This window comes from Ictidomys tridecemlineatus, chromosome 2 (assembly GCF_052094955.1).
Source record: "Ictidomys tridecemlineatus isolate mIctTri1 chromosome 2, mIctTri1.hap1, whole genome shotgun sequence".
NCBI lineage: Eukaryota > Metazoa > Chordata > Mammalia > Rodentia > Sciuridae > Ictidomys > Ictidomys tridecemlineatus.
Window position 1 is genome coordinate 177,493,085 of NC_135478.1, and position 17,023 is coordinate 177,510,107.

At 34.3% G+C, this 17,023-nt stretch overlaps 1 protein-coding gene across 1 annotated transcript in view; it reads right to left on the reverse strand.

Moving 5' to 3' along the window:
- Cog5 (component of oligomeric golgi complex 5) overlaps nt 1–17,023 on the reverse strand; it is a 300,246-nt gene that overhangs the window by 37,083 nt on the left and 246,140 nt on the right. The window contains exons 15-16 of the mRNA XM_005319450.5: nt 10,939–11,049; nt 8,894–8,956 (exon numbers count right to left, since the gene is read on the reverse strand). Coding sequence (XP_005319507.2) covers nt 8,894–8,956; nt 10,939–11,049 — 174 coding nt within the window. The remainder of the gene's footprint in view (nt 1–8,893; nt 8,957–10,938; nt 11,050–17,023) is intronic.

A 17,023-nucleotide genomic window follows, 5' to 3' on the forward strand; every position in this document is an offset into this window, starting at 1 on the left:
GTCAGAAACTTTTGCTTATTACTTAATAAGTCATTATGGTTTTTATAAGAATTAACTAAAATCAAAAATAAAACTGTTTCATTGACTATATTAACATAAGCAATTAAGTGTCTAACTAGCAGGGCTGCTGCAGGAGGACGTTATAATTATTGCTACTACTCTTTACCCAGTTCTCAAAAGCAAAATTGGCAATGCCTCTCACAAACTGCAGCACTTAGCTATGTGTGGCATTGTTCTCTGAGCAAACCTCAGGGTGAAGGATGCAGCCGACAATCAGGGACTTTCCCTATACTGGTGCCAACTCTCAGTCCGAAGAGATAAAATTGAGAATAATCTTTGTTGTATGTTAAAAACACAGATTCAGAGAATTCATCCTAAATTGAACTATAGTCTTTGAGGAATTTCTATTTTTAACTTTTCCAGGTAATTTTTACCATCAGGCAAGTGAGAGGCCTTCTGTCTTAACCTAGAGAATGGACTTTTTCAAACCATTGGTTGTGACCAGTAAGGGACTCCTCCGGCCCTCACAAAAAAAAAAAAAAAAAAAAAAAAAAAAGCCATGTAGTGAGTGGGTCACTATCAAAATGGTTTTAATATTAGTGTAAAAGTATTAGAGCACATCATACAAAATAAGGATAAGTATCATTTTGTGAAACTTATATAAAACTTTCATGTCAATTACAGAGATATTTTTGGAGGTATCCTCTATACTACTACATATATGTGTGTATTTATAAATCCTTATTAATTATGTATGTGGTCACAAAGGAAAACATATTTCTTATTTTGGACTGTAATCAAAAAACATTTTATATCTCCTGCTTGAAAATAGGGAAACATGGGGAATCACAGGAAAGAAAACTATCTGTTCCCTATATACAATCGAGATTTTAAAAACCTTTTAAGTTTGTCACATTGACCCAATTTTATAGTATGATTATAATAATTAATAAAGTTGACAACTTTTACTAAAAACAATTATTTTATTATGGCAGCTTTCATACTATTTAATCATAATGAGATGAACACACTGGGGATAAGAAAAAGCTACAGAAAAATAGCCAAATATACTTCTATACTGGCAGAAAACTGTCTCCTTCTCTTATTCTCAATGAATCAAATTCACTCATATATGAGTTTAGGGTTCTATTTTGTTGCCTGTGAAGTTCCCATTCATATAATATAAGAATGGTATTTAGCCTCAGAAATTCCTTTCTCCTTTAAAATCTGGGATACTTCTCCAGTTTAATTAGTCTCTCTATTCTTTCCTTATATTATTTTCACTCTCTAAATGTGGTTCTCCTTGAGATTTACTTGTAGACCTTTATCTCCTTCCCCTCTTTTTATCAGTGATCGAAATCCAATCTAACAGTTTACTTTTATTATCTTGAGTAGGCACATTGTACCATTTTATAGATGCAGTAACAAAAATAAGAGAGTTTATTAACTTGTCTAAGAAAATAGCTGGTGAAATAGCTGAGGTAGGATTCATAAACATATAGTTTGGCTCCAGAAAGTCTGTTATATTTAGTACTAAATAAATATTTAGTAAATGAAGGAATAAATGATAGTGGCAAAATACAGTAGGCACACCTCTTTTGAGTCACTGAGATCTGAGTTTATCAGTTCTATGATAAACTGGGCAAGTTGTTATTTTCAAGATCTATAAAATGGGAACAATAATACATAACTTGAACGGTTGTCATAATATTTCAATTATTGCCTGTGTATGTATCTGGCAGTAGTAGTGTTATAAGAATGAATAACTTGGGGAGGTCAAGCCTAGCGACCCAGATCCACCCTCACTGGCCTGTGCAGGACCCAGGCTCACAGTACGCCCATGACAAACCCCTCCACCGGTGGGGCAGACACCGACCTGAGCCCAGCCTCCAGTACAGGACTGCCTCTTCCAACCAGCAGATACCACTGGAGCTCAGGTCCAGCCCAGAACTGCCACACCAGCCTGCATGGGACCCAGGCTCACAGTAGCCTGGGTTCACCCCTCCACCTCTGGGGCAGACAACTACTGGAGGCTAGCCACAGGCACAGGACCACCCCTTTCAAACAGCAGACTACCAAGGGAGGTCAAGCCCAGCGGCTCAGATCCACCCTTAACAGCCTGCAGGGGACCCAGGCTCACAGTAGGGGCCATCCTTCTATAGCAGGCACATGTTGGAGCCCAGCCTCCAGAACATGATCACCTCTTCTGACCAGTAGACTATGGCAGGAGCCTAGACACAGTCCAGATCTGTCCACATTGACTTGCATAGGACCCACATCCAGGGTAGATCCAAGTTTGCCCCCCCACACACACCAAACCTGGGAGCCTAAGCCTAACCCACTTCCATCTTGGGACACTGCAGTCATTACCATAGCCTTCCCTATGTAATAGCCCCAAACTTTTTGACAGCAGACAGAGCCTAGAAGCAGCTGCATCTCAGAGGAGGCATCCCAAAGGAAGTGTGAGGCCCACCCTTTCAGCCCAATCTCTGAAAGACATTGCTTCCATCTTGGGGCATCTTAACTATATTATCTTGAGTTATCTCAGGTATTGCCGCCACCACCTTTAGATGCAGTAGTACAGACTGAGGGACACCAGCAGGGTCTGGAAGCCCAAAATCAAGGTGAGGTACAGACAATCTGGATGGGTACTACAAGAATACAGAGTAGAAACTGTAATATTTCAGAACAACATTGCAGGAAAGGAAGACACATAGACAATATGAAAAAACAAGGAAAGAAAGTGCCTCAAACAATCCAGGACACTATAATAATAGAAGCCATGGACAGCGAAGTTGATGAAAGGTCAGAGAAGGAGTTCAGAAGTTTCATAGTTAAAATGATCTGTGAATTAAAGAATGGCCTAAATGAACAAATACAGGAAAAAATTGATCGCTCCAACAAAGAGATAAGAGAGCAAATGCAGGTAACAAAATATTACTTTAAGAGAGAGACAGAGATTCTGAAAACAAACCAGCCATAAATCCTTGAAATGAGAGATACAATAAATCAAATAAAAAACTCAATAGGAAGCAAAATGAATAGACTAGATCACTTGGAAGAAAGAACATCAGATAATGAAGACAAAGTATACAATCTGGAAAATAAAGTTGACCACATGGTGAAGATAGTAAGAAACCATGAAAAGAATATCTAGAATTATAGGACAGCATCAAAAGACCAAATATAAGAGTTATTGGGATAGAGGAAGACACGCACAATCTTTTCAATGAGATATTATCAGAAAATTTCCCAAGCATGAACAATGAACTGGAAAACCAAATACAAGAGGCTTATAGGACACCAAATGTACAAAATTACAACAGATCTATATCAAGGCACATTATATGCCTAGCATACAGAATAAGAATAGAATCTTAAAAGCCACAAGAGAGAGCAATCAGATTACATATCAGGGGAGACTAATTCATATAACAGCAGATTTTCAACCCAGACCCTCAAAGTCAGGAGATCGTGGAACAACATATATCAAGCTCTGAAAGAAAATGGATTCCAACCAAGAATCTGGTATCCAGGAAAACTAAGCTTTAGGTTTGACAATGAAATAAAAACCTTCCATGATAAACAAAAGAATTTACAACTAGAAAGCCTGCACTACAGAACATCCTCAGCAAAATATTCCAAGAAGAGGAAATGAAAATCAGCAGAGGGAGGGATTACACTAAAGGAAAATCTAATCAGAGGAAAAAACAAGTTCGTTAAATACCAAAAATAAACAAAAATGGCTGGGAATACAAATCATGTCTCAATGATAACCCTGAATGTTAATGGCCTAAACTCACCAATCAAAAGACATATACTAGCAGACTGGATTAAAAAAAGAAAAGACCCAACAATCTGCTGCCTCCAAGAGACTCATCTCATAGAAAAAGTCATCCAAAGACTGAAGGTGAAGGGTTGGAGATAATCATACCACTCACATGGACTGAGGAAGCAGACAGGGGTTCGCATCCTCATATCAAATAAAGTAAACTTCAAGCTAGAGTCAATCAAAAAGGATAAAGGAGGATACTACATACTGCTCAAGGGAAACATACATCAACAAGAGTTAACAATTATAAATATATATGCCCCAAACAACAGAGTATATCTACGTCCATCAAACAAACTCTTCTCAAGTTCGAGAGTCAAATACACCACAACATAATAATTCTGAGTGACTGACTTTAACACACCTTTTTCACCACTAGATAGATCTTCCAAACAAAAGCTGAACAAAGAAACTATAGAACTCAATAATACAATCAATAACTTAGACTTAACTGACATATATAGAATATTTCATCCTTCAACAAGAGCATATACTTTCTTCTCAGCAGCACATGGTTCCTTCTCTAAAACAGACCATATACTATGCCACAAAGCAACTCTTAGAAATATAAAAAAGTAGAGATACTACCCTGTGTTCTATCAGATCATAATGGAAGAAATCAGAAATCAATAATAAAATGACAAATAAAAGCCACTCCAACATGTGGAGACTAAATAATATGCTATTGAATGAACAATGGGTTACAGAAGAGATCAAAGAAATAAAAAACTTTTTAGAGGTGAATGAGGACACAGATACAACATATCAAAATCTTTATAAAGGCAGTTCTAAGAGGAAAGTTCATTGCATGGAGTTCATTCCTTAAAAAAAGAAAAAGTCAACAAATAAATGACATAACATTACATCTCAAAGCCCTACAAAAAGAAGAACAAATCAACACCAAAAGCAGTAGAAGTCAGGAATTAAATTCAGAGATGAAATCAATGAAATTGAAACAAAAGAAACAACTAAAAAAAATTGACAGAACAAAAAGTTGGTTCTTTGAAATAATAAATAAAATTGACAGACCCTTAGCCATGCTAATGAAAAGAAGGAGAGAGAAAACTCAAATTACTAACATATGGGATGAAAAAGGTAATATCACAACAGACTCTACAGAAATACAGAAGAAAATTAGAAATTATTTTGAAAACTTGTACTCCAGTAAAGTAGAAAATATCAAAGGCATCAACAAATTTCTAGAGTTGTATAATTTGCCCAAATTGAATCAGGATGATATACACAATTTAAACAGATCAACTTCAAGTGACAAAATACAAGATGCCATCAAAAGTCTACCAACCAAGAAAAGCCCAGGACCGGACAGATACATAACCGAGTTCTACAAGACCTAGAAGAACTAATACCAACACTCCTCAGTTTATTTCAGAAAATAGTAAAAGAGGGAGCATTTTCAAACTCATTCTATGAGGTCAATATCACCCTGATTCCAAAACCAGGGTAAGACACATCAAAAAAAATTAAATAAATAAAATAAAAAAAGAAAAAAGAAAAGAAAACTTCAGACCATATATCTAATGAACATAGATGCAAAACTTCTCAATAAAATTCTGGCAAATCAAATACAAAAAAATCATGCACCATGATCAAGTGGGATTCATCCCAGGGATGAAAGGTTGGTTAAACATATGGAAATCAATAATGTAATTCATCGCATCAGAAGACTTAAAGAATCATACGATCATCTCGATAGACACAGAAAAAGCACTTGACAAAACATAGTACCCCTTTATGTTCAAAACTCTAGAAAAACTAGGTATAACAGGAACATATCTCAACAACATAAAGGCTATTGATGCTAAACCCCAGGCCAACCATTCTACATGAAGAAAAATTAAAGGCATTCCCTCTAAAAACTGGAACAAGACAGGGATGCCCTCTTTCACCACTTCTTTTTAACATAGTTCTTGAAACTCTGGCCAGAGCAATTAGCAGATGAAAGAAATTAAAGGGATACACATAGGAAAAGAAGAACTCAAATTGGCACTATTTGCTGATGATATGATTATACACCTAGAAGACTCTAATAAAAGTTCCACCAGAAACTAGTAAATGAATTCAGAAAAGTAGCAGGATAAAAAAATCAACACCCATATATCAAAGGCATTTCTGTATATCAGTGACAAATCCTTTGAAATGAGGAAAACTATCCCATTTTCAATAGCCTAAAAAAATAATAAATAAATAAAATTCTTGGGAATCAACTTAACAAAAGAGGTGAAAGATCTATATAATGAAAATCACAGAACCCTAAAGAAGGAAGTCAAAGAAGTACTTAAAAGATCTACCTTGCTCTTGGATAGGCAGAATTAATATTATCAAAATGACCATACTACCAAAACCATTATACAGATTTAATGCAACTCTGATCAAAATCTCAATGGCATTCCTCAAAGAAATAGAAAAGGCGGTCATGAAATTCATCTGGAAAAATAAGAGACCCAGAATAGCTAAAGCAATCCTTAGCAGGAAAAGTGAAGCAGGTGGTATCACTATACCAGACCTTAAACTATACTACAGAGCAATAGTAACAAAAATGGCATGGTTTTGGCACCAAAACAGACTGGTAGACCAATGGTACAGAATAGACTAACCCACATAATCCAATTATCTTATATTAGACAAAGGTGTCAAAAGCATGCACTGGAGAAAAGATAGCATCTTCAACAAATGGTGTGGACACAAACTGGAAAACCATATGCAACAAAATGAAATTAAACTTCTATCTCTCACCATGCACAAAACTCAACTCAAAATGGATCAAGGACCTAGGAATTAAACCTGCGTAATCTCCATCATGTGGGATTAGGTCCCAACTTCCTTAATAAGAGTCCTTTGGCGCAAGAATTAAAATCAAGAATCAATAAATGCGATGGACTCAAACTAAAAAGTTTCTTTTCAGCAAAAGAAACATTCTGTGAAGTGAATAGAGAGCCTACATGATGGGAGCAAATCTTTACCCCTTACACATCAGATAAAGCACTAACCTCTAGGGTATATAAAGAACTCAAAAAGCTAAACACCGAAAAAACAAATAACCCAATCAATAAGTGGGCCAAGGACCTGAACAGACACTTCTCAGAAGATGATATACAATCAATCAAAAATTTATGAAAAAATGTTAATCATTGCTAGCAATTAGAGAAATGCAAATCAAAACCACTTTAAGATTTCATCTCACTCCAGTCAGAATGGCAGCTATTATGAAGTCAAACAACAATAAGTACTGACAAGGATGTGGGGAAAAAGGTACACTCATACACTGCTGGTGGGACTGCAAATTGGTACAGCATTATGGAGATTTCTTGGAAAATTGGGAATGGAACCATCATTTGACCCAGCTATCCCTCTCTCAGTCTATACCCAAAGGACTTAAAAAGAGCATACTATAGGGACACAGCCACATCAATGTTTATAGCAGCACAATTCACAATAGCTAAACTGTGGAACTATCCTAGATGCCCTTCAATAGATAAATGGATAAAAAAAGTGGCATAAATACACAATGGAATATTACTCAGCAATAAAAGAGAATGAAATCAAGTATATCTACTTGCAAGTAGTCAACTGTGATAACATTTAAAAATTTGCTATTTTTCATACAGTTTCTTCCTTTTTTTGAGCCATACCAGAACTTTCTGGCATCTGGAGGGCTTGAGAGTTTTTATTCTGTTATTAGCTATATAACTACTACCACCTGTATCAAATTATGGTTTTCAATAAAGTATAAAACACATAAATTGATGGAGTTGGAGAAGATAATGCTAAGTGAAGTTAGCCAATCCCCCAAAACCAAATGCCGAATGTTTTCTCTGATATAAAGAGGTTGATTCATAGTGGGGTAGGGAAAGGGAGCATGGGAGGAGTAGACGAAATTTAGATAGCGCAGAGGGGTGGGAGGGGAACAGGGGTGGGCATGGGGCTAGAAATGATGGTGGAAGATGATGGACATTATTATCCAAAGTACATGTATGAAGACGTGAATTGGTGTAAATATATTTTGGCTACAATCAGATATATTAAAAACTAAGCTCTAGATGTATAATAAGAATTGAATTGGTATGAATATACTTTGTATACAACCAGATATTAAAAATTGTACTCTATATATGTAATAAGAATTGCAATACATTCTGCTGTCATATATAAATTTAAAAAATTAATTGAAAAAAAGAATGAATAACTTGTTTTATTATTTTTTTGGGGGGGTGCATATTGGTACTAGGGATTAAACCCAGGGTCCTTCACCACTATGCTATATCTCCAGCCCTTTTTATTTTCAGACAGGGTCTCCTTAAGTTGATGAGGCTGGCTTTGAACTTGAGATCCTCTTGTGTCAGTAGCCTCAATAACTGTGATTATATGTGTGCACCAGAGTGCCTAGTGAACTTGTTTTTAAAAGTGTTACCAAATGCTTTGAATCTCATACCAACATTTCTTTTTAGTAAACTTCCTAATTATTTGAACAGGAATATATTCATTATTAAAAATGATATTAAATTATATTAAAAATGGGCATGTACCATGATGTTATGCCCTACACTTTAAAGTAGGTTTTCTCAATCTTGGCATTACCGATATTTTGGGAAAGATGATTCTTTGTTGTTGGGGTGAATGTCCTTTGCATTACACAGTATTTAGCATCATCCTTGGTCGCCACTGATAGATGCCAGTAGCACTCCAACCCTAGTTATGACAACCCTAAAGATCTCCCAGATATTATCAATGTAACCCTGGTGAAGAACTAGGATAATATCTACCATAAGTACAGTAAATACGGGTCAAACTCTTGCATCTGTATATACAATTGTCATAAGCAGAACACTATCTGCAGATAACAAAAGGATCTATTTTTAAATTCTAGAAAATACAAACACCTGTATCCTCTGTTTTTAGGATAATCATCCAACATATTACTTTAAATATATTTACATATATGTAATTCTGATTATTTTAAGAACATAGCATTCTCCTACTCAGCCAAACAATTCTAAAATCACTTTGCTATATAAAGTCAAATATTAAATTAAATTCATTTACCTTTAAGGCTGACATTATAGTTTGCTCAGCTACATCGGGGAATGAGTTCTGACTGGAAACCACCTAGAATGAGGTTTTTTGATCCAGTTACAGTTTTGCTTATGTCATTTATTTTTGCAAATACTAATTTTGATCATAACAAAACAAAGCTGTTTCCACAAGCTACATTAAAATATCATCACTACTTCATAGTACTACCTCACACATGATTTTAAAACTCAATTGAAAAATGTTTTGACATACATAAAGCAAAGACATACTTCAAATAATAGAAATATTAAGAATATCAGCAGCTAGTTTCCTTTGTTTGCCTTAAAAAGGTTTCATTGTAAAGTTTTAACTTGAAAAGGTCAGAATAAAGCCATATTTACTATCTCTTTTAAAATATTCACTTTCCTTTAGGCTGACTCTTGATCAAATCTTTAAAACATAAATATAAAATATTCCGTTTTTACAAATCAACACAAAATATCAATAAATACATTTAAATTAGGCTAAACAGAATAATCATTAATTTATTTGTGGTGTTTTAGAGAAATGAGTAAGGAAACAGAATTACACATCACTGAATGTTTTTGATAATTTTACTTTTCTGAGATTTACCTGTTAACGTTTTAAAATTATTTTGTTTAGTATGTTGAAATTCATATTCTTAGAAATGCTTAGCTGATTAGAGAATGTTAAATTTTTTAAACAAATGAATAATGTCACATGGCTATTCTAAAATATAAACTAGCATATTAAAGCTCAATTTAAGAATTTAAGATTTTTCTTTCTTTCTTTTTTTTCTTTTTTTTTCAGTACTGGGAGTTGAATCCAGGGCCACACTGAATCACATCTCCAGGCCTTTTAAAATTTCTTTTGAGACAAGAGTCTCACCAAGTTTCCAGGCTGACCTTCAACTTGTGATTCTCCTGCCTCAGCTTCTCAAGTAGTTGGCAAGTGTCACCATGTCTAGTAGCAGTTCAAATTTTTAAGAACACCTAACCTTTAGCTTTCTTCAAGTCTTCTAAATATTTATCATTCTATTTACAAGGTATTTTAAAATGGTCTACAGAGAATAATTAAACTCAAGCTACTGGAAAATCATGGTTGAAGTAAAAAACACTGTTTTTCTAGGAACAAAGAATATAGTTCACTTTAATCATAATAGAGTTGGCTCTCCATACCTTTGGGTTCCACATTCATGAAATCAATAAATCATAGATCAAAAATATTAGGGAAAAAATTCTGCATCTGTTTTGAACATGCACAGGCTTTTTATTGACACTATTCCCTAAACTATACCATACAGCTATTTCCGTAGCACTTACACTATATTAGGCATTATGAATAATCTAGAACTGATTAACATACATAGGAAGATGTACATAGGTTATATGCAAATACTACACCATTTTATATATGGACTTGAACATCTATGGATTTTGGTATCCATGTAAGGTAGGATGGGAATTCCTGGACCCAATCCTCAATGGATATTGAGGAAGGACTGTATATGGAGGCAAACAAGGTAAAATTTAGCTGACTATTTTAAGTGCTTTTGTTGAAAAATAACATAAATTATATCTACTTGCAAGTAGTCAACTGTGATAATATTTAAAAATTTGCTATTTTTAACACAGATCTTTCCTGGCTTTTTGAGTCATATTAGAACTTTCTGACATGTTGGAGGGCTTGAGAGTTTTTATTCTGTTATTAGTTTTGCTATGTACTTATTACCACCTGTATCAAATTATGGTTTTCAATAAAGTATGAAACACATATGATTTGCCCTTAAATAATTTGTTCAATAAATTTGATTAACTTGAGGGACTGAATTTCATGTATTTTAAACTCACTATTAGAGATAAAATGTATGTAAATAATATAGGTCATAATCAAAGTGTTTAAAGAGTTAATGTCTCATTTTATTTTATAATCATGACATTTTCATTGTACTCTTTTCCAAAAAAAATATTTTGTAAGTTGTATACATTTAGACAAGAACAGAAGAACCTGAAATTAAGTCAAAATAATCAATTAAAACAAAAAAGAAAGGTTACCTTTGTTACAGATTGGTGCAACTTATACAGTGAATTCACCACTGCCACATTTCTTTTCTGACCTTCAGTAAGAGGCCCAATCACTTGACTTGCATCTCCTTGAGTAGAGAGCTGTAAGAATTCAACACAAAAAGATATCAAAATTACAGTGTGTATTTTTTCTTTAACCAGGGAGAAATTCATATCCCCTTGACAAAGAGAATGCCAACCAGCAAAGAGAATGTCAACTGGAAATATTCAGGTCAAGTTAAAACTTTGGACTTAGGCACAAGAAATCTCTATAAAGATAATACCATGGACATGAAAGCACAATTAGTTTTGTGCAGAAAGAATACCTATTATAACACTTCCTGGCTGATGGGCCTCTGAGGCAGGTGTGACCCAAATTCCCAGTCTGTGTTGTCATGTTGATACATTAGCAAAGTAACCCTAAGGAATACCTTCTGGCAACTGCCAATAGGTTTTTTTTTTTCCTATCTGAAAACTCAGAAATAAGCCATTAAAAAGGAAAACGAAAGGAGAAAAATAAACCTAAATCTTGAAATTTTTCCTAAACTCCAATGAAATGGTGGTAAGAAAAGATACTATGCTTATTTTTGTAGGATTTTTTTCCCCAAAGGAAGTTGTCTAAGATACCATTATATGGTTCATCTTTCTGACCTTTGATTTATTTCTAATGACATGAATTTGAGGGAATAGTGCATGAAATACTTTTGAGTTAATCTGTATCTGCTATAATTGGGGTTTAAAAATCCACATATTAATCATTCTCAGATTGATTGATTTTAATCCAATCCTCTATCATGCTTATTACTTAAAGGTAAATTAAACTCAGTCAGGACATAGAAATGACATAACTCACTCCAGAAATGTGGATGCAGATTTCAAACATATAAAAAATTGGCTTCTTAGGAGAACTGAAACTAAGATCATCTCCCCATTATTACAGAAAACCAAATAATAAGTACGATTTCTTCCTTTCTACTTTCCTTTAAAAAATATATGTAAATTTTCTTTTAAAATTTTATTCTAATTTGTTATATATGACAGCAGAATGCATTTCAATTCATATTACATATATATAGATAAATTTTCAAAATTAAATTCAATCTCTAGTTTTCCAACTATAATAAAACAATTTTAAAACATTAAAATTGTGGTTTATAAAAAAGGAAACAATCCTTTGTTAAAGTTGCAACACATGCTGGTGGTTATTAAGTCAACATAAAACTTTTTTTGATACCAGGTTAAATAACATTCCTCATGGACATAGTCACCAACTTGTAATCACATTATATTTTAAAGTAGTCAATTTGTGTGTTGGTGATGTGAAAAAAAATAAAACATTTTCCTGTAGAAAGTATGATAAAGAATAAAAGAGGGCTGGGGTTGTAGCTTAGTGGAAGAGTGCTTGCCTAGCACATGAGAGTCACTGGGTTCACTCCTTGACATACATAATAAAAAAATAAGCAAATAAAATAAAAACAACAAAAACAAAAAAAGAATAAAGATACTCAGCAGAGTCCACAAATCTAATATAATCTATTAGTGGTAAACTAATACTAACAGAAGCTCTGAACTCCCCAAGAGAAGGCAAATAATGGGCTCTGTGCAGGGGTGAGGGTGAAGAAAGGTTCCTGAACAAGGTACTCTGGAAGACTAAAGTGGCAACAGTTAATGGCATCAGTTCTTACAGATGACTTTGGGGGTAGGGACCAGATAGGGAACATATATATGACTAGGTACTTAAAAGTCATGAGCTTGATGAGCACAGTGGTGCATGCCTATAGTTCTAGCTACTTGGGAAGCTGAGCCAGGATTGTGTGAACCCAGGAATTGGAGGCCAGCCTGCTCAACATAGTGAGACCCCACAACTCAAGGAAAACAAAATTTATAAACTTTAAAGTTCAACATCTGTTGGTTCTCTTGATATTCTCAAAACAATTTTGAAGAACAAACAAAGAAATGGAAAAAGGAAAGACATTTTCTTATTTTATTTTGATTTGTAATATATTTATAAAATAATTTTATTTGAATTTATATGTTCTACATTTAATGAGGAGACAGGCTTACTGCTAGAAAAGGGTAGCAATCATTTTATTAGTGAGAACTGATCATATTTTGGGGATTTATAAAACAAAAGCTGAATTCACATCCTCTAAGATGCTATAAACAGAATAGGTAATACCAAATGTTTGACCAGATGCAGAAAAAATAAACCCTCATTCATTACTGGTGGCAATGTACAGAAATAGTCTAATGGTTCCCTCAGAGTAAATACAGAGTGACCATATGACCCAGCAATTAAACTCCTAGATATATAAACAAGAGAAATAAAAATATATGTTCACCCAAAAGCTTGCACACAAATGTTCATAGCATTGTTCATAATAACCAAAAATGGAAATAATCTAAATGTTATCTGACTGATAAAAAGCTAAATAAAATATAGACTATCCATATAACTAACATTACTTGGCAATAAAAAAGATGAAGTTCTGATGCACACTACAACATGGATGAATCTTGAAAACATTACTCTAGGAGAAAGACACCAGTAATAAAAGTCCATGTATCAAATGACTGAATTTATATGAAATATCCCCAACAGCCAAATCTGTAAATCCAAACAGATTTGTTGTTGGAGTAAAAGTAGGAGGGGCAAGTGGATACCAGGTTTCTTGCAGGATGATGAAATGCTATGAAAATGAATGGGAACATACTAAAAACCATTCAACTGTATACCTGAATGACATGTTAGTTATATCTTAATAAATCTGGTTTTAATTTTAAAAAAATACAAAGAAAGAATAATTCCAGACTTTCAGGTTATCTGACTGGTGCCATGAGAGCCTTGCAAAAACTAATGATGGCTAAGTTCGACAGAACCACAAAGTTATATGAATAAAATAATATAGCTATGGGAACCAATAGTGATAACATAAAAGAATTAAAAATAAACATAACTGTGTCAAAAATAAGGTACAAAATAACCAAATTGATGCAAAAATACAAGTTTTTGAAAGAATGAAAATGTATATAATCTGCACAGGATATAATTGTCCAATATCTTAGCTAACATGATCACCCTGTGTCTCTCTCAACATCACTCCTATCAAAACATTTTTCTTGGGAAAAAACCTCAAGCTTATAGGAAGTTAAAAAATAAAAAAAGAATGCAAGGAACACTATGTACTCTTTATCCAGATTTACCTATTTTGTTAACATTTTATGTGTTTGCTTTATTATTTTTATTTTTCCCTCCCTCTCCCACTCATGCATATGTGTAATTTGTTTTCTGAATATTCATACATTACAGCCCTGTACCCCTAAATATTTCAGAGTATGTCTTTCCCAAGAAGAGAGACATTTTTGTATGCTTGTAATCCCAGTAATTTAGAAAGCTGAGGTAAGAGGATCACAAATTCGAGTCGAACTTCAATGACTTAGTGAGACCCTGTTCCAAACTAAAAAATAAAAAAGGTAAAGTGAACTTGCCTTCAATCCGTAGTACAAAAAAGAAAATAGGGTATTTTTTTTTTTTTTTTTTTTACAAAACTACAGTTCTGTTATCAACCTCATAAATTTACACTAATATAGTACTTTCATCTGGAATCTGCTAAGTCTTGAAGGAGTGCTGGTTCCTTTTAGTCACTAAGTATGGTCATTGTTACTAACTCCAATAATAATTCTTAATTAATTTAATATTCAAAGAGATAGACTTTCATTTGTTTTTCTTTTTATCCTCCTTCATTGATCTTATTCTCCACTCAAATTCATTTACCTGATCACATCCCACATCTTACCTTTAGAATGACTGAATCAGAATTTCAAGCACCCTACTCCTATTTTTTCATTTGTTCTCCCTCCAATGATACCTTGGCCTCTTGAGACCTCCCAACTCTACTGACTTTTCAATCTCACAGCTGTCCCAAACCCTCATTTCTTTACTTCCCTACTTTCTGGATTAGATTTCATGATTCATCATAATGAATTTCAGTAAAGATGTCTTGTGAGGGGATGGAATCCCGTGCACCTGGGAAGTGACTGGCTTTAAATTGGGGCCTGTAGAGTCCATTAGTTTTATTAGAGATAGTCGGGTAAGGGAGTTCAGTATATAAATATTATACTCGCTTAGCAAAACTCCAGTCCTAGTTAAGGCCACACTTGATGTGAGAAGCTGAACGTTTCACTGGTCCCATTTTTTTTAAGCATTTAAAAAATTTATTCTAATTTGTTATATAAGACAGCAGAATGCATTACAATTCATATTACACATATAGAGCATAATTTTTAATATCTCTGTTTATACACAAAGTAGAGTCATACATACCATTTGTGTCTTCATACATGCACTTAGGGTAATGATGCCTATTTCATTCCACCTGGGTCTTTCCTACCCCCATAACCCTTCTTACCCTCCCACCCCTTTTCCCTATCTAGAGTTCATCTAATCTTCCCATGCTCCCTCTCCCTATCCCACTATGAATCAGCATCGTTTTATCAAAGAAAACATTTGGCATTTGTTTTTTGGGGATTGGATAACTTCACTTAGCATTATATTCTCCAACTCCATCCATTTATCTGCAAATGCCATGATTTTATTCTCTTTTAATGTTGAATAAACCCACATAATTATGGTTATCTTATGTTAGACAAAAGCGCTAAAAACATACATTGGAGAAAAATAGCCTCTTCAACAAATGGTGCTGAGAAAAATGGAAATTCATATGCAACAAAATGAAATTAAACCCTTATTCCTCACCACGCACAAAACTCAACTCAAAGTGGATCAAGGACCTAAGAATTAAACCAGAGACACTGCGCCTAAAAGAAGAAAAAGTAGGCCCAAATCTCCATCATGTTGTATTAGGCCTTGACTTCCTTAATAAGACTCCTATAGCACAAGAATTAAAATCAAGAATCAACAAGTGGGATGGATTCAAACTGAAAAGCTTCTTCTCAGCAAAAGAAACAATCAGTAGGGTGAATAAAGAGCCTACATCTTGGGAGCAAATTTTTACCCACATCTTGGGAGCAAATTTTTAGTTTCCATGACTATGAAACTAAGATGGGTCCTTGGTGATTCCTGTCAATCCAGTGATATATCCCAGTCACTGTCTCCTTTTCTCTCCCCTTTTCTGTAATCTCCAAAATCTCACTCCTTCTTACTCTCAGCTGATGAGTTGGCTGTCTACTTTTCTGAAAAAGTAAGAGCAATCGGAAACTTTCTTTATCATAGTGTCACTTACATTCTTTTTTTTTTTTTTTAAGATTTTTTTTTTTAAGAGAGAGTGAGAGAGGAGAGAGAGAGAGATACAGAGAATTTTTTTAATATTTATTTTTTAGTTCTCGGCAGACACAACATCTTTGTTGGTATGTGGTGCTGAGGATTGAACCCGGGCCGCGCGCACGCCAGACGAGTGCGCTACCGCTTGAGCCACATCCCCAGCCCGTCACTTACATTCTTATCTTTAAAATGTGTCTTATTATAAATGAACTGTCCATTTATAGTCAATAATTTTACATTATACCAGTCGCATCCCTCAAAACAATTATTGCTCCTAAAATTATATCCTCCCTCTGCTGGATCATCATTTTCTCTCTTCTCAATAAAAAAATCCCATCAGCATTTACCAGTTGTTCTTTCTAGAAAAACTCAAAAGTTGTTTCCATTCCCTTTCCTCCCATCATCTCTTAAAATCATTCCATTCAGGCTACTGTCTCCATTTTCCAAAGCAGCTCCTGTCAAAATCAAAAGACTTTCACAATGAAAAAGTTGGTGTTCTTCCATATATACCTATCAGCAGCCTGACACAACTGATCAGTTTCTCTTCTTCAAACATTTTTCAGTTGGCTAACCGATTATCAAACTTACAGTTCTTCCTACCCACTGGGCCATTCTTTACATGTTTACTTCTCTTTACTGGTTCTTCCTCATTGACCCTATCTGTTTTCTTTTCTATCTAAATCTTCTCCCAAAATGATTGCTTTAAATACACAAAATTGAGCACTGCTGACATTCTAGACTTGATAATTATTTGTTGTGAAGGGATGTTAAGCATTGTAGGATATGTAGCAAATC